At 46.2% G+C, this 18,514-nt stretch overlaps 1 protein-coding gene across 1 annotated transcript in view; it reads left to right on the forward strand.

Moving 5' to 3' along the window:
• Nucleotides 1–18,514, forward strand: part of DSCAM (DS cell adhesion molecule) — a 469,770-nt gene that overhangs the window by 394,945 nt on the left and 56,311 nt on the right. The window contains exons 21-24 of the mRNA XM_070403791.1: nucleotides 590–723; nucleotides 13,310–13,463; nucleotides 15,871–15,988; nucleotides 17,249–17,412. Coding sequence (XP_070259892.1) covers nucleotides 590–723; nucleotides 13,310–13,463; nucleotides 15,871–15,988; nucleotides 17,249–17,412 — 570 coding nt within the window. The remainder of the gene's footprint in view (nucleotides 1–589; nucleotides 724–13,309; nucleotides 13,464–15,870; nucleotides 15,989–17,248; nucleotides 17,413–18,514) is intronic.

An 18,514-nucleotide genomic window follows, 5' to 3' on the forward strand; every position in this document is an offset into this window, starting at 1 on the left:
GACTGCCGCCCACTGTCTGACTTAGCAGCATTCTTGCTAAAATAGAGCTTTTAGAGGTCATGCCCAAGGTCAGGACGTAGGGGGGCTCAAGGAGAGAACCTTCCTCAGCTCTAGGGCTGCTGTAACCAACTGTCACCTCCTGGGGGCTTCAACCACAGAGATGCACTGTCTCATTGTTCTGGTGGCCAGAAGTTCAAAGTCAAGGCGTGGGCAGGGCTGGTTCCCCCTGAGGCCCTAGGGAGAATGGGCTCCAGGCCTGGCTCCTGTCAGCTCCTCCCTGTGTCTTCACATCATCCCTCTGCGCATGTCTGTGTCCACATTTGCCTTTTTCTAATAAGGACACCGCCACCTTGGATTAGGGTCGCCCTAAGGACTGCATTTTAACTCAATCGCCCCTTTGAAGACCCCACCTCCCAGTGAGGTCCCTTCTGGCGTCTCGGGGCTAGAGCTGCACTCCTCAGATTTTGAGGGGACACAGTTCAGCTCCTTGGAAAGCTGAGAGGGGAGAGTGGTGGCCCTGCCAGGCAGGTGGGCCTGGGCGCAGGTGGGGACCCCATTTCCGTGACTGAACGCGCGCTCTTGTGTCCAGTTCCAGGTCCTCCCGCGGGCGTCAAGGCAGCGGCAGCCTCGGCCTCCATGGTCTTTGTGTCCTGGCTGCCCCCGCTCAAGTTGAACGGCATCATCCGGAAGTACACCGTGTTCTGCTCGCACCCCTACCCCACAGTAAGTTGGTAAATAGCCAAGTGCCTTACGCGTCTCCGCCACAGCTGTGAGGGCTCCTTGGGGACAGGTCCGTCCCGTTGTCCTCCGCCTACTTGGGTCTTCCCGGTGGGTTTATTTTTCCTGTTGTCTCCACACACAAAGCAACATCCTCCTTTAAGCCCCCTTTGAAAATACACGTCTGAACCATTGTAAGGGGCACAATGGTCTGGAATTATTGTTTATTTGGTGACTTCCCCCAGAACTGCCAGCCGGCTTATCAAAATCAAAACCCAGAGGCCTTAATTGTGCCTTAGTTGAGAGTCAGTGGACAACACCTATTGATTTTGCTGTTGGACTGGTTGTTAAACGCACTTCCTGCCTTTTCTCCTGTCCCTTCCCTCCCTCCCTCCTGTGCCTGCCTCCTACCCTGACTTCCTCCCCTGCCCCATTCTTCCCCCACTAAGAAGCCAGCAGGCAAACCCTGTGGGCCTAGAGCAGCCATGGGCAAACTACGGGCCAGTTTGAAATGAATAAAACTAAAAAAAAAAAGACCGTACCCTTTTATGTAATGATGTTTACTTTGAATTTATATTAGTTCACACAAACACTCCATCCATGCTTTTGTTCTGGCCCTCCGGTCCAGTTTAAGAACCCATTGTGGCCCTCGAGTCAAAAAGTTTGCCCACCCCTGGCCTAGAGGGACTACAGTGAGGCTCTAGGACCCTCCCAGTTACAATAGTCAGCTTAGCTCATTGCAAAGGAATGAAAAATTGGAGTAGGGAAGAGTTCCAAGTGTAGTATTTATTATCGCTCATGTTATTACCATTGAAGAAACCCTACAGAGTCCAGGTGTTTCTTAAACCAGATATAAAAGGCAAATTTTAGAGAAAAGAAAAGAAAAATGGTTCATCAACATTCATGATGTTTTCATGGAAGTTTTTATGACATTTTTTGAGGTAGGCACCCTGTCCAATCCATCTTTCTATGTCCCTGCTCCCCGCATGGATTTGACATGTGTAGCCATTCCATGGGTACTTGTGGGGTAGACACAAATTAATTTTAGTTTCATTCTGGTAAATATTGTAACATCAAATTTACCATCTTTACTATTTTAAGTGATGGTTCAGTGGCATGAAGTGCATTCACATTGCTGCAACCATCACCCTCATCCATCTCTAGAACTTTCCGTCTTCCACAACTGAAACTCTGTTCCCATTAAAGAAACTAACTCCCCATCCCGCTCCCGCCAATGCCCGGCATCCACCAGTCCAGTTCCCACCTATAGATGTGACTATTCTAGGGACGTCGAATAAGTGCAATCACACCATGTGTCCTTTTGTGACTGGCTTACTTCGTTCAACATAAAATGTTCCAGATTCATCCACATGAAGCGTGTGTCAGACGTCCTTCCTTTTCAACACTGAATAGCATTCCTGAACTAATTTATCTATTGATCCTTTAATTAAAGTGATATGTTTTCCCCAGTCTATAGGGGCCCCCAAGGCCTGGTGGCCCTGGAGACAGTGGCCATGACCAACGGTGGGAGACAGGGTGAGTGTGGCAGCTCACTGAGGTCTGGCTCTGCTGTAAATACCGAGTTGTATGTTCTACCGTTTATATGTCAACAGTGGCAGCAGTCAAGGTGGATGTAAATGTAATATGGGCAGAGTTGGTTCCAGAACTTTCTTGGAGGTTCCTTATTTGGTTTCAAACATGCTGTGAATTCTCAGGGATGAACCCTCCCAGCAAAGCCCAGAGGTGCAGATCAGTGTAGACACCAAGATGAAGTGCTGAGAGGCGATTCATGGAGATCCCTCTCCTTAGCCCCAAGAGAGATGAAGTTATTGTCACCATTTCACCAGAGACAAAGTGCTTGCTAAGGGAGAACACCCATACTCCATGAGAATGTGAAATGCTCCTTTAATTGCATTCATTCATCCCATTGTCTGTTGGCTGTAGGACTCGCACTTGCTATCTTGACTCCAACACCCTGGGAAGAAGCTAGCAGGGCCCAGAGAACACCAGCATCCGCCTCCCTCTGTCTCTGTCGTCCCAATCCTGTCTTTATCTCTAAACTAGAAACTTCCACCTGGCTTATTTGAAATGCGTCCTGAGTGACTGAGGCTTAGATGAGCGAGACGACCAAGCCCCTTCCTGGGCGCTGTGGGCATGTTGGTCCACATGCTACCAGACTACGAATGCCAATCACTAAAAAAGGAAGAGTTGCCCTAATCTGTTTGGCTCAGTGGATAGAGCATCGGCCCGCAGACTGGAGGGTCCTGGGTTCCATTCTGGTCCAGGGCATGTACTTCAGTTGCAGGCTCCATCCTGGCCCTGGTCCCGGCCATGCCAGAGGCAACCAATCAATGTGGCTCTCTCACATTGATGTTTCTCCCTCTCTATCTCTCCCCCTCCCTTCCACTCTCTCTAAAAAAAAGGAAAAATATCCTCAGGTGAGGATTAACAAAAAAATTAAAAATTAAAAAAAAAGGAAGAGGTACTGTCCTGAAATCATGATCAAACCGTCTGCGGAGTGGAATAGAAATTATTTCCACTTCTCTCCATGCACAGAACCCTGGGATTTGACCCCCCAGTACCTCCTGGGCAAGACCCTTCCAAAGTGTGGCAGTAATGAGGTCAAGTCCACCAGACGGGGGGGGGGCAGGGGGGGCAATAAAACTGAATGCCTCGCCTCCCTGACGTCTCACCACCGCCAGCAGCGTGCCGCTGTGCCGTCTTTTGACCACATTAAGAACCCCTGCAGCTCGAGGGATGTGATCGCCCAGGTGCCCGTGGTCTCTGGGCAGCCTCGGTGGGGTGACGTGAACCCAGGCCGGTTTTACTCCCTCGGGAGGCACTTTGCTGATCACCTACTTTCCACATCGTTTAAGAGCACGGAGCCTATCTTTCTGGTAGACTTTATTTTTAGAACAGTTTTAGTTGACAGCAAAATTGAGTGGGAGGTGCAGAGCTCCCATACAAAGCCTACTTTTAAATTAAAAATACCATTATAAGTAAAGATCAGGGAGAACTAATACACTTCCCTTCAGTGGTGAACATGTGAAAAGACCATCTATTATTCGGGGGGGAGGGCGGTAATGGAATTAACAAGAAATTATAAATCCCTAGAAATGATCCACCTCTCCCTCATCTTTAGTTTCTGTAAATTAATTATAAGTCAGAAAACTGGATCTATCAGATTTCTGGAGGTTTTTCCACGTCTGCCTCTGTGTCAGGATGACCACCAGAGGGCAGTCCTAGCTAGCGCTGTGTATTTTCCCTGCTCCTCTATCTGAGATGCTTTCTCTTTGGAATGATTTCCTGGTTGAATGTAGCACATGGGAGGGTAACTCAGGACACAGCGTGCCCTGTCATTTCATCTTCTTTATAAGCATCCCGCAGCCAACCTCCTTGTGGATGTGAATTTTTTCTCAAGGTCCCCAATTCACCTCCCTTCATTGTAAAAGGACTTTGTTACAAGACACAGGCTCTTTTCTCTCACGTGGAAAATACATTTTCTAGTCATGCATTTGTTCTGTGGTGTTGTCTCAGTGCAGCTTAGTAAAAGATATTAGAATTTGAAACTGTGTGTGTGGCCAGACGAGGGATTGTACATTCTTGCAGAGACTGGTTGTCTAGCAGTAGAACCGGGTAAACATTGATCTCACCGTGAGGGGCAGGGAAATGCAATGAGACATCAACCTTCCCAATCAGAGATCTGAACAGAAAATCAGGGACTCATCCACACACGTTTTGGACCATGGCTATTAATCTGAACACGTAAGAGTTCGAACGACCAGTTCACACAGTGTGACAAGTAATAGACATCCGAAGAAGTGAGCTAACATTATTGGCTCCTGGGTAGACAGTAGCTAAGTTGATTTTCTCTCTAACCCTCTCCCTACATAAAAACAGTCTGTGAAAAAAAAAATATCCTGTGCACTGAACGTTTGCCAGTTTGAGTCCTGGTCAGGGCACATGCCCAAGTTTCAGGCTCTATCCCTGGTAGGGAGCATGCAGGAGGCAGCTGATCCATGTTCTACTCTTAAATCGATGTTTCTCTCTCTCCCTCTCTGGTCCTCTCTCTCTTTTTAAAATTAAATTTTAAAAGGTTTTTAAAAATCACTGGCTAGAATTCATCACAGGACCTCACCGACCACATGGGAACCAGTAGGTTCAACCCTAATGTGTCCCCAGAAGACAAGAAAACCAGAATGCTTGGAGACAGCTCTAATCACAACCACGGGACTGCGATGATCAGGATGGAGTGTTTTTCTTGAATTCCTATTTCTAAGGGGGGTAAAGGGTACCAGAGCTTGTCACCATTCTGTGTGATGTGGCAAAGCACACAGCAGTGGTATATGCACAGCACAAGAGCACAAGCAATAGGGTCAGAGGTGGTTTCCTGAGACATATGTACAGCCCTGGCTTGTAGGAGGGACCGAATTTTACCTGATAGAGGGTTTTATGACCAGAGGCAATAGCACCCTCAACATGACATTGGATCATGAGAGTTCTCTCTCTGCAACATCTTATTTTTTCAATTACAGCTTACATTCCATATTATTTTGTGCTAGAGGCCTGGTGCATGAAATTTGTGCAGGGGATGGGGGTGTACCTCAGCCCAGCCTGCACCCTCTCGCAATCTGGGACCCCTTGGGGGATGCCCGATCCTGGCCTAAACCGGCAGTCGGACATTCCTCTCGCAATCCAGGACCGCTGGCTCCTAACTGCTCATCTGCCTGCCTGCCTGATCACCCCTAACCACTCCACCTGCCTGCCTGATCGCCCCTAACCCCTCTGTCTGCCTGCCTCATTGCCCCTAACCACTCACCTGCCTGCCTGATTGCCCCTAACCACCTCTGCCTTGCCCCCCGCCACAGCGGCTTTGTCTGGAAGGACGTCCGGAATGACGTCTAGAAGGTCGTTTGGCTGTTCAGTCTAATTAGCATATTATGCTTTTATTATTCTAGATTAGCTTCAGGTACACAGCGTAGTGGTTAGACAGTCCTTTTCAGTCCTCTCCCTCTTTTCACTCCCACCACTACTGCCTTGGTTCAAGTCCTCACCAGGGACCCAAACTAAGTCAGGAGCCCAGCCCACCGTCCACATCACTGTCAGGGTCACTCTTTCAAGTTCTTGATCTGACCATGTTGCTCCCTTGTGCACATTGCTTGACCTCTCCCTTTTTAGCTAAAAAAATGTTCAAAATCTCCAAGATAACCTGCACAGATTTCCACAGTCCTCCAACTCCTGCCCAGCCTTATATTCTACTAAGCTTCCCCATCCAATACCTGAGCCATGCCATGTCTCCTGTGTGTGTGTCTGAGTGTGTGTGTTTGTCAAAGTGTGTGTCTATGAGTGTGAGTGTGTGTGAGTGTGTGTGTGTGTGTGTGTGCGCGCGCGCGTGCGCACATATGTTTGGGTGTTCCTTGCCTTTTCCCTTTCATTCTTCCATGTAAAAATGCTTATTCTTAAGGCTCAGCTTAAATCCTGTATAAATTATTCCACCATTTTTGAATCCTTGCCATACTTTAGTCACTATGTGATAAATACTTTATGCCTGTGGTTCCCCATCTTGTTTAGTCAGAGGCACAGTAGGAATAAATTTTATAGTCACAGCCAGTACACACACACAACAAAGCTTCGTAAACAAAACTTACCTTACTGTGCGTGATGCACTCGGATACTTTCTGTTCACTGGATTTTTTATTTTCTTTTGTGAGTGATCATCATGACCCACTAAATTGCTTCTGTGACCCACATTTTTTAAAACCACGGCTTCCCACTGGTTAATCCTGATGGTACTGATGCAGGAGCGCTTGTTAGCATTGTCTTCCCTGCAGTGGTGGGAGACGTGCAGTCTGGCCAGAAGCACACAGCTTAGCAAGACAAAGGCGGCGTCCGCCATCCACAGGCGTCTGGACTCAGAGGCCTGGCTCTTCACCCCACAGCCTCCCACCTCCCTGGGCAGCTGGCTCCCCCTCACCTCCGGGGTTCCTGGCACTGATGTTCACCCTTCCTTTGGCGTGACCGCATCTCTTGCATCATTGCTAGGTGGGGGCATAGTTGGATGCCTTTGGTGGCTTGTTTCTCAAGTGCAGAACCACTGTCAGACATCATTAAGCCTTTGGAAACTTGGTATTGTGCTGAAATAGTGGATGTTCAGCAAATGTTTTTGCATTGAACTAAAATGTTTGGGGTCCGACTGTGAGTCATCCAATGGAGATGACATTGTATAATGAAATTTCTGCTTAATAAGGCGGGAACATGTGTGATCATGGCCGGGATGCTTTCTCTTTCACAGGGAGTTAGCTAAAAATGTCTGTGCTCAGATCACCGGCATGGAAACCCTTCTTCTGTCATTCTAAATGACCCCATGGTGGGTCTCTCTCTTCTGTCATGACAAAGCTAGAAGGTAGGAAGATGCCACAAGCTGGCCTACGGAAGCCATCATGCCTCATTTACGCATGTGGAAAACTAGTCACTTGCTCATCAGAGCTTTGTCAAGTCCCTCTGAGTGGCAGGCATGTGCTAGCTCTCTATGGCCCGGTGATCAGCTAGATCTCACCCCAGCACTCGGCATCTGAGCGTGTCCTCCTACCGCTGGGAATAAACCTAGACACGTTTCCTCAAGAGAAAGCTACTTCTGAGCACCCCAGGCCTATGCCAACCAACTCTGGTTTATAAAACTCTTTAGAACGCTATTCCTGAAGTTTCCTGGGAAATGACCTCAGTATTTCACGGCCAATTCTGATGGAAATGGTTCTAGATATTCTTTAAATTTTTCATGGTGTAATTTACATCTATTTATTAGACTTTGATTCCTTGAGGGAGTGGGGGAAATTGCTTGTCTTTTCTAACCCAGTCCTCTAACGATGGTCTTTCTTCCCCCTTCACCTCATTCTCAATGAACCGGCTGATAACTGCTCGATCTTTCTGTGGGATCTGCACTTTCATTTTCTTTTTTATTGTTGTTGTGGTCATTCAGATTCACTGGGCATCAAGGGAAACTGGCCAGGAGCTATAATTGCTCCAAACGCAGGTGACATGTACTCTCAGGTTAAGAGAAACTCTGGCCTTTAAAATCCCGAGCCCAATTTTGTACTTCATGGGGCAAAAGAAAAGAGAAATGAGCCCTGAAATCTCATTTGAAGCCCAGTCTCACAAGACAGCCTGCCCAATTTTGCAGATAAATTGCCAATAAGCCTCCTGGCTTTGTGACGGCACACGCTCAGACCCGTCGGCCGGTGTGTATCATCTGCACGCGCGCCTCCATCGCTGCTCCTGTCCCCCTGGAGCCACAGAGGAAACGCCCTGTGGGTCACCCCGCTTGGAAAGATTCTAGCTCTGAAAACACCTTTTCCATTTCACCTGACACAGACATGTGGTACCACTGAGGGAAACAATTTGGCTTCACATATTTTTCTATTAAGACAATGAAAATAGCTAGTTTTTTCCAATACTGATTTCTTTACTCCATGGGAGAAGTTATATGATGACAAGCTACGTCTTTTGGCAGAGTATATTGAATAGGCGATAGCAATTAAGTTAAATTAATAAAGCGTGTTTACAGATAGATCATGCGCGTGGCCGAGGGAATGACAACAGAGAAGGGATGAGACAAGACTGTAGTAGACGGAGGGGATTTTGTGGGAAGAGCCAGGGAATACCAGGCCCCTGGAACATCAGTCTGGCTAGTTGGACAATGCCCTTGACCTCAACCATAGCATGAGGAGACGAGTTTCTTTCCCTCTTTTTCTGGATATCAACTTTAATTCAGTTGCAATTAGTATGACAGTGATTTTTATTTTGGAAGGCCAAAGGGTAAAATATGTGATGTTTGGAAGGCTTTTTTAAACATAGCCAATAGTGATATATAACATAGCAACTACAGGGATCTCAGTGAAGTACAGAGGAAGCCACCCAAATTGACTCGGATAAAACACATTTTTAATATACTGCTTTTTCTGTAGGTGCTCAACACCTACCTATCCCTTTAGGAAGGTCTTTGTGCTGTACTATTATCGGCTTTATGAGATGAAAAGAGTGAAATCAAATGAAAATAAATCCAATCAAAATGTATTATACACAAGAATTTTTAAAACAGAGCAAATCTTAAACTGACCCAGCTAACTTCCTGTTCTTAATGTAAGCCAGACCGTGTCTCTGCCACTAAAAAAAAAGATTTCATATGTTTTGAAAGTGCCATTTCCCAGTGGTGGAAAGAGCTACCCATTTTGTTTATTCTGCTTTGGGGGAAGTTTTTAAAAAATCACTGCTGCGAACATTCTATCTAGAAAATCAGAGCATTCCAGTTTTGTTTTGTTTTAACCGCATGTTAATCATTTGATGTAGAACTTTTTAAAGCACCATAGTTCTTTGACAGAATTAGTTTTTTATTAAAACATTAATTGCATTTTTAAGTGGAATTTTTTAATATCCATCAGACACACTGAATAATTTGATCTGAGCAGCCTGCTCGCTACCCCTTTTTTATTGCATTCAAATAATTTCTAGGTCATTATTAAAGTCACTGAATACAACAGACATTCCCTCCAGTTAGCAGTCAGCGGGTCCGCACTCTGCGAGGCTCTGGCCCTGGGGGTGCGGGGAGGGAGGGTGAGGCAGGACCGCCCTCAGGGAGTCTGGAGTCTGTCCAGCAGCGCGGTGGGAGGAGCACGCAAGACCAAGCTCCAAAGTGGAACAAACATCAGGTCCTAAGAGACACAAGCAAAGGGCAGACAGGGCACCTGATGGAGGGATGACAGGGGCCACAAGGCTTTACAAGTTCATCCGCTGAGCTCAGTCGTGGGAGGGATTCGGAAATGAACACAGCAATTATTGGGGAAACATCCAGGTTTACAGAAATTATTAAAGAGCCACTGCAGTCCCTCACGGTGACTACTTTTATCTTATTGTTCTGGTTCGGACACAAAAGGAGAAAGATGAACACCGAAACCATGAGGCAGAACAATTCTGGAGTGAAGGCAGGTCTGGGAGACGCTGTTCCCAGGTTTTCATGGGGTGACACTGAAGCGCAAGGACCTTCCGGCCACCTTCCCATCCTGTTGAGGAGGATGCTGTCAGGTTCCTTAGAAATCCATGCTTCCACCCCCAGGCCTGAAGCGAAGACCCAGAAAGGCCGAACACGAGTGTGAGCCGTCCTGTGTGGGTATTGCTACGTTCACACCATCAGCTGCACTTGCCACTCCGGGTACCACTTTAGGGAGGCAAACGTGTCAGAAGGCTTATTAATAAAAACTAGACATATTTTTTAAATCAAATTCATGAAGTTTCCATTTATTTTCCTAGGCATGTTGCCAATATTAATCCTGTCCTCAACTAGGACAGGAATGCTCTTGCAAAGGGAATTCAAATGGTTTTCTTTCCAGATTTTAGCAGAAATGTGTGAGAATCCTACCTTGCCTCATTTTAATTAATCCTCCATCTGCCAGCCACAATCATTTCCTGCTCCCTTGGGATGGGAACTTGCCTTACAGTGTACACACTGGAATTGAGCTCAATAAATGCGTATGCTTTCCAGTTCAGCAACTATGTATGAGCTTTGACTGTGATGAAGCCTGGCGCTAAGAGCTTTTGCATAAGTTTTCTTACCACCACCCAAGGCAGAGATCTGCAGGACAGACCATGTATACAGCTGGGCAGGTGTCCTGTGCCCCTGGCCGTCGGTCATCAGCCACGGGTGCCTACACTTCCAATGGGGAACTGTTGGTATGATACGGAACAGTGAAAACCATGAGCTTGACCTCTGTAAGCACAGTAGGAGTCATAGCTCAGTAGAAAGACTATAGAAATATGTTATATTTTAAGTGGGTGTCTCAAACAGAATGCCCAAGTCTTCCCTCAAGAGCGCTATGGGTTGATCCTGTCATGTGACTTCAGCTCTAGAGAAAAATCTGCTCACCTTACTCCACAATCTCTGATGGGCCAAGAAATAAATAACATGGCTACCACAGAGAGCCGTGTCCATGGAGAGTGGTTAATTAATAAATGCTAGGTTAACTCCAGATGCTGATGCTGATCAAATTGGCATGTTTAAATACTTTTTAGATGCGGAAGAACAGACTTTGTCTCAAGTGGCTAACAGGAATGTGTGATAGGCACAGGCTAATTGGCAACCCCCGTCCACAGATGCCCTGCTTCCTTCCTTGTGCCAGGCAGAGAGCTGAGTTAAAAATGAGCCATGGGGTAGAATTCCCCATCAAGAACCACGGCTATGCAAGTCATATGCCTGGCACCAAAGTTTTCTTAATGTTGACTGCTTCTGGATTTCCATGGGTCCTGAACTAACACTTAAGTTTTCCCTTAAAACAAAAGTGTAGCCCAATCATATTCATGCATTCTAGATTAATTCACAGTTTGGACACAGTGAAATCTTCTAGAATGGCTAATATCCCTGTCAACTCTAAAGATGATGAGCCTAGAGAGTTAAAGATCTCCTAGAAGAAAATTCAACATTTAGGTATTTAAATATTGAAAAAAGTGTCTTTCTCCCTTCCTCACACATGTCTTCTACCCCATTTGAGTCTCTAACCCCTAAGAACCGTTGTCTGTACCCTGCAATTCTTTATGTTCTGGCCCTAGAGAGTCAAGTTCTGCTTTGTTTCTCTCTACCCCTCCACACTCATTTAAGGCTTCACAGTCTTTGATGTATCTGCCTCGCTGAAGTGTCAGGAGAAATCTGGCAATAAAATCGATCTCTTCTCATTGAACATTCCCAGTATTTGAAAAGGATTGTCGCATATTGAAATGCATGTAGAAATTAGCAAGTCAATTTAAACAAGATTAGATCGTTGTGTGGGGAAAGTTGGTATCCAATAAAAAGATAATTAATGAATTGTAAATATAATCCATGGTTTCATAGCTCGTACTAAAGTACTGAGGAAACATTTCATAAGGAAGCTAACCTGCTTCATCCCTCTTTCACGGAACAAGCATTCCGGACTGAGCATTAAGGAGAAAGATTTAATCAAACAGATATGCTTTACTGTCCGGAGTGAGCTTCCCATTAATTTTTTTCCCCCCATTTAGCTCTTTTTCTCTTAAATGTGGCCACCTCTTGAACGTGTCCACGATGGTTGAATTCTGCACCATTTATCAATAAGTGACGCTGTTTAACACAAGTCTGAGGTCATGTGCAGTGCGCACCTCCACCGGAGGCCTTTCATGCCCAGGAGCATCCCTCTCTAGACATCTAGTCTTGCTCTCTCCTGCAGGATCCACGTGTAAGCACCCTTACCCACCAAACTGGAAATGACCGCCAGTCCCAGCACAGCCTTCTCTGCTGCTGTGAGCAGGGCTGCAGCTGGCCTTTGATTCCCCAATCTCTATGGCCTTCTAAGCTCCAAACTGTCTGCATGGTTTCCTTGGAGTTCAAACCCCCCTCCTACCCTTAGGTAATGAAAAGAAACCCTAAAGCCGAAACCGGTTTGGCTCAGTGGATAGAGCGTCGGCCTGCGGACTGAAGGGTCCCGGGTTCGATTCCGGTCAAGGGCATGTACCTTGGTTGCGGGCACATTCCCAGTGGGAGATGTGCAAGAGGCAACTGATTGATGTTTCTCTCTCATCGATGTTTCTAACTCTCTATCTCTCTCCCTTCCTCTCTGTAAAAAATCAATAAAAAATATATTTAAAAAAAAAGAAACCCTAAAAAGCAGCTAGAGAAGAGACACGTTATATAGATGTACACGTCCCTCAGCAAGGACGTCCTATTCCTGGCTCAGCCTCTCGTGAATCTTGCTTTTCATATTTCCCAGGCAGCACCAGGCGGTGTTGAATCTAGTGCTAACTATTTCCTGCCACCGAGGTAAGGCCCTCACGCACTGTGTCCAACGCCTGACGATCTCTAGGGTTTTCAGTCTGGCTGGTGGGGGCAGGCACTGTTCCCAGGCCTGGATGAATGCTGGCTGCTGTGACCTCCAGTCCTTCCAGGTGGTTCTTTCCTGGCTCCGATAGTTCCTCACACGCACGCATAGATCTGCTCGGCTGTGCACCCAAGTGGGACCCTCTTCACACCCCCAGAGTTCTCTCTCTGTTCAGCTCCCCTCTCCCCAGTCCTCTGTCCCATGGACCCAGGTCCCTCCCTGTCTCTCAGCTCTGTCTCCTCAACTCAGGGAAGCGGCCGGGCTCCCCCTGGGCTCCCTTCTCTGGGCCCCAGCCTGGAAATGCTCACAGAAATGTAAAATCTCTTCAGTCGGATGCCTCACCTCCTTTGTTCACAGATCACTGTCCTTCATTTCCTGGTGTGCAAAGCCTTTGAAACAGGTGTTTTTCGGTGGTTTCGGGTAGAAAACTAAATCTGGTTTTTGCTACTCCATCTCAGCTGAAAACAGATGTGTGATCCGTTTTCATCATGTTAAGGATTAATTTGCTCACCCGTGGCTGTCAAAGTTGCTTCATAGAGCAATGTAGACTACAGCGAGACATAGCCATAGCCTATGTATGCAAACCCAGCCTTTGGAGAAGGATTAGAGGAGGATTTTTACTCTGATGATAAATAACATGTGAATAGCCATTCTTTTGGGATATTTGTTTGTGCCTTTTGCCTTCTTGAATGTGGGAACATTTGTGTCTCTTGTCACAGGTGATCAGCGAGTTCGAAGCCTCTCCCGACTCATTTTCCTACAGAATCCCGAACCTGAGCCGGAACCGGCAGTACAGCGTCTGGGTGGTGGCCGTGACCTCAGCCGGCAGAGGCAACAGCAGTGAAATCATCACGGTAGAGCCGTTAGCGAAAGGTGTGCCACCGTAGTAAGGACCTCGTTTGCCATTGTGATTGGGCTATTTTTAAAGTCTCTGTTCTACCTGAACTAAAGCTTACGATGCCCTAAACATCAAGTAAACCAGAATATCACATGTTACCACATTTCAGCCCAAGAAATAGTGTTGCTGGTGGCTGGCACTGGGCTTTGGGGAAAATCAGAAAAGAATCCTCCTAGAGGTGAACACCGCGCTAAGGGTGAGTGGCCTTACAGCTCAGGGTGCCTTTGGGAGAATTAGAAAAAGGGGACCCCCACTCACTCTTTTGTGTAGTGAAAATCACCACAGAGCAGCCTCCCAAGGAAGTTCTACTTGCCTCAAAACCAGGTATCACACTTCTTAAACGGAAAGGTCTCTATTTGGTCTATAGAACTTGGAACCTTGCAAATAGGAGAAAATCGCGTGCTCTTCTCCCGTTAATAGAATGCTATAAACAAAGACCTTGAGTAGCAGTGGGAAGTTGGAGTCACCAAACAAAAAGTTCCTGTAAGTGAATATGCTGATCTTTACCCTGAGATGTTATACTGGTTCTCAAAGGCACGTACATATAGGCACAGAATATTCTTATTTTCCCCTGGTCGTTGCTGCCATCCGGGGTTTGGGGTCCCCCTAAATTACCACTCCTCATGAGTAAAGCTATTTACATCGCAACCCCAGGCCAGCAGGAGGTGCCCCCTGACTTGTGAATATATCACATTGGCAATTTATTACTAGTAAGGTTAGAGGTGCCTGCAGGAGAAAATAAACCTGCCAAGATCCAGTGTTACCTCCACAAGCTCTTGTACTCATAACTGTGAGAGCTGAGAAAGAAGCAGCACAATGTACCGAGGGGAAGGAACACAGTGGTGTCACATGCTGAAGGCAGATAGAAAATAAGCATATAGTTGGTAAGAAGTGTAATTAGTGGATGTTTTTGTCAGTTGTACTCTTTGGTCATGCTATCCAGCCGGCCTAACGTTTAGAAAACATTGGTTATCACTGGGCATAAGGACTGCTCTGCAGGGTAAGAAAGGAACCGCAACATGGACATAGGAGTAGCAATAGCTTTACCTCTTCCCTACTTTGTGTGTCCAGTGTTACATCTCCAGACATAGCCAGAACCGGCCTGGCTGATGCAGGAGGATGTGACATGCTCAGAGGAGTCACAGCTGGCAGCTGGCCACTTCCAGGGGAGTAGGACTTGTCTGGGGAGATGAAATACCATTTGGTAATTTGGTCAATGATTTGGAGTGCCCATTGCATGTTGGCACTATGTCGGGGATACAGGGGTGCCTGGCTGCGGAATCGGCATCCCGGGAGTTTCAGAGGCTCAGCATAAAAACACAGTCAGCCCAGCGCAGGTATTTCTGGACAGGTGGCTCTCCTGGGTGGCTCATTCCATGTGGTGACTCAGGGATCCAGGCTTCTTCCATCGCAGGATTTGAAGTCCTGGGGTCCTTCATCTCCAGCCTTGTAAATAGAGAAAGAGAGAGCATGGAGGCTGGAGCAAGGATGTCACGGGCCAGATGTGGCCGGGCTGAGCTTCTGGAGAGAGCGTCCCAGAAAGCAGTGTCCCAGGGGACAGCAAGGGATGGACACTAGCTTTGCCTCTAGAAGGCGGGTATCTTGGTGCCTCTTTTAACTTTTGTGTCTCATGCAAGAAGGTGGCACAGGAGCCTGTCTGTGCTGCCCTCCCATCTGCAAGGGGGCCTCTGCTGCCACAGGTCCACCCTGGGTTTTCCTCTCTACCTCTGGGCCCTCCTGCCACTTGGGAATGGCGCCCTGTGCCAGCTGCCCTGACAGACACCCTGTTGGAATCTCATCATCACTGTCCTGAGCAAAGGGTTGTTCTTCAAGGGAGGCCTCTCTGAAAACGCGCATTGTCCTTAACGTGTGGTCGTGCTGAAGATCAAGTGGATATAATAACGTCAGGAAAGGCCAGAACATTGATCGATAGGAGTTGTTCCAGTTTTACTTCTTCCCGTCCCTCAGAGCTTTATGCTTTGTATTGCCTGTTCTCTCTGATATTAAAAGTATCTTTTAATGTGCAGTTTGGGTGTTGAGATGAATTATTTAATAAAGTGTTTTGAAAAATAATTGGACTCATAGAAAACACAGCCTGGGATGGAGCTGCTGGGCTTCTGAAGCCCCAAATAATTAATGTGGGCTCCTCATGTTTAGTCAATAGAAGGGGGAAATGCCACAGTGGGGGTTTTCGGCTGTTTGTATGTTCTCACAGTGAAAATGCCGTCTTCAAACCCAGGTGCCAGAGAATGGCGTGGACAGGGATGCTCACAGGCAGGGCTGCAGGCCCCTTGCTGGGGTGCTGCTGTGTTGGGGAAAGTCATTTTGACCTCTGTGTGGGCGAGTCTGCATGTTAATTGGGCTTCTCTGTTTGGCGTGCAGCTCCTGCGCGAATCCTGACCTTCAGCGGCACGGTGACGACCCCGTGGATGAAGGACATCGCCTTGCCGTGCAAAGCTGTGGGGGACCCTGCGCCTGCGGTGAAGTGGATGAAAGACAGGTAACCAGTAACCCAATGTGTGCCTTCAGCGGAGCTCTGAGTCATTGCACCGGAGACACTGAGTTGGGTCCAGTGAAAGCTGCTAAACCTACCCACTCTTCCCAGATAGAGAGGAGGGGGTGGGGAGGGACCTGGGCTCTAGCACTAAAAGGAACTGATCGACTATGTAAATCCTCCCTAAATTCAGAGCCTTTAAGTTCATAAAAGAAGGATTATAAGGAAAATAGTTTAACCAACCCAGTATCCTCTGTGGACATTTTCTGTACCTTCTCATGTAAATTTCTCATATAACTGAAATGAATGCACCCAAGGGTATGTAAGACTTAGCACTCATCTCTTCGCCTTCCGAGCTAATGGACCCACTAGCCCTAACTCAAACGCTCTGAGAAGTGACTGTAAGAAATAAGGACTTTGCTAATGTAAAATCTGGCTTCATTCCCAAAAGTAATTATTAAAATAATAGCAGTGAAGATGGGGGGGAAAGTGGGTGAGATGTTTTGTGTCCATGTAACTTTTTTAAAGTGTTTCATCTCTATTCAAAGGAAAAAAATTAGGACTTAAAGGACTGAGAATTCACTAGAGAGTGTAAAGATTTGATATAAAATGGATTCAGAAGAGTACCTATTTTCAAATAAAAGCACTCAAAAGACATCAACTATTGAAATAATGGTCTTGGCCCAGCGACCACTTTTCTCATCTCTTTTAAAGTCAGTTCATCCAAAGGAAGGATGTAAGCTCCCAAGGTCAGATGGCATTCTCCCTGAGGTGACCCCACACGGCTGGACAATTGCCACTGTGGCCTTGGGAATGATGATGAGGGAACTCTCTCCATGCTAGGGTCAACTTGTCACCCCCTTGACATACCACTGTCCATTTTAATGTCAAAATCATGAACAACTGTAACTTTAAGTGAATCTAGAAGAGACCCCAAAATCCAGTTCGTAGTATGACTTGGTCAAATGGCACTTGTCCCCACAGAAGGAATCCCCAGGAAGAGGCAGTCACAGGTGTCTACATGGTGGTGGACACAGCAGGCAGGGACATGTGTGAATCCAGGCCTGGGACAGGGACTCACGTCAGCATAGCATTTTTTACAAAGAACACAACTCAGCTGATTTTTCTCATGATAGAATCATAGTTTAGTTCTTATGAATCCAAACGCATTGCTTGCTTCAAAGAGAGTCTTTATGCTCCTCCCCAACCTCAGCTAACCTGGATTGTAATTTCTTTAATCTGTGCCTTTTTCTTCCTGTGAGGCAGTAACGGGACGCCCAGCCTGGTGACGATTGATGGGCGGAGGAGTGTGTTCAGCAACGGGAGCTTCGTCATCCGCACGGTGAAGGCGGAGGATTCCGGCTACTACAGCTGCATCGCCAATAACAACTGGGGCTCCGACGAGATCATTTTAAACTTACAAGTACAAGGTACAGGACGGTGGGGCTCTCTGTAATGATATTTGTCGTATGCATGCCTGTAGGCAGAGGCAAGTGGAGCACATTTAAAAATCACCCTCAAGAAAAAGCTCACTGCTGCTCTCATGTTGCAAAAAGTACATATGTTCATTCTGGAAAATATAATGAAACAAAGAAAATAGAAAGCATTCATGATTCCAGAGGTCACACTCGTTCCATTTTTGCAGATAGAGAGCTGGTCTCCTATTCCTTCACGTGAGCATCGCTGACAAAGCCCTTCTCCATAACTTCCACGAATCGCATGGTTCACTCTGCATATGTATAAGTGTAACCCAGAAAACACAAAAAACAAGTCTGAACTGAGGCCCTTGATGTCTGCTGATTAACTCAATTCTTATATGCAATATGTAAAAAAAACACTAAGTTCTATATTGCTGTAATATTTAATTGTGTATTTAATAAAACATGTGGAGTTTTTCTTAGCATACATAAAAATACACAACAAACTTAAGATTGTAAATTAAAGTTAAGTGTAAAATCCCAAATGGCCATTGACTGGGTTCCTGTGTGAATGCACCTGATTTTTATTGGTAAAGAAATCTTCGGATTTAAGTATTGTCACAGCAATAATCATGGCAAGTAAAAATAAAATCAATATTGTCCTCAGCAGAAGGGAAGGGAAGAAGAAAAACTAATAGTTACTACTTTTTATAACTATTTAAAAAACTAATGCAAAATTGATCTGAAATTTTAACTTGGAAGTCAAGAGAACTCCAGAACATTTTAGAAGATAGATACCATATTGTGACTTGAAAGAAATGGGTCTACTTTTCATGCCTTTGGGTTCATATATCCGGCTGCCCTCAGAGGTAAAGAAAAGGACAGTTTATGGGAAGCTGTCACTATAATTTGGATAACCTGATTTGAATTTCTCTGGCGTTATTATCCTCAGAGTTAATCCAAAATAAGATCAAAGCCCATTGGTTAGAAGTATGCAATCTTCAAACCCTGTTATGAGCATTGTAATTCAGATGCTGCTGCTCAATGGTACACCTTGGATTTTCGGAGCTCAGTGTGTGTGTGTGTGTGTGTGTGTGTGTGTTGTGTCTTGGGG

The sequence above is a fragment of the Myotis yumanensis genome, unplaced genomic scaffold, assembly GCF_028538775.1.
Source record: "Myotis yumanensis isolate MYYU_CA2020_CCGP unplaced genomic scaffold, mMyoYum1.0.hap1 SCAF_2, whole genome shotgun sequence".
Classification (NCBI taxonomy): Eukaryota; Metazoa; Chordata; class Mammalia; order Chiroptera; family Vespertilionidae; genus Myotis; species Myotis yumanensis.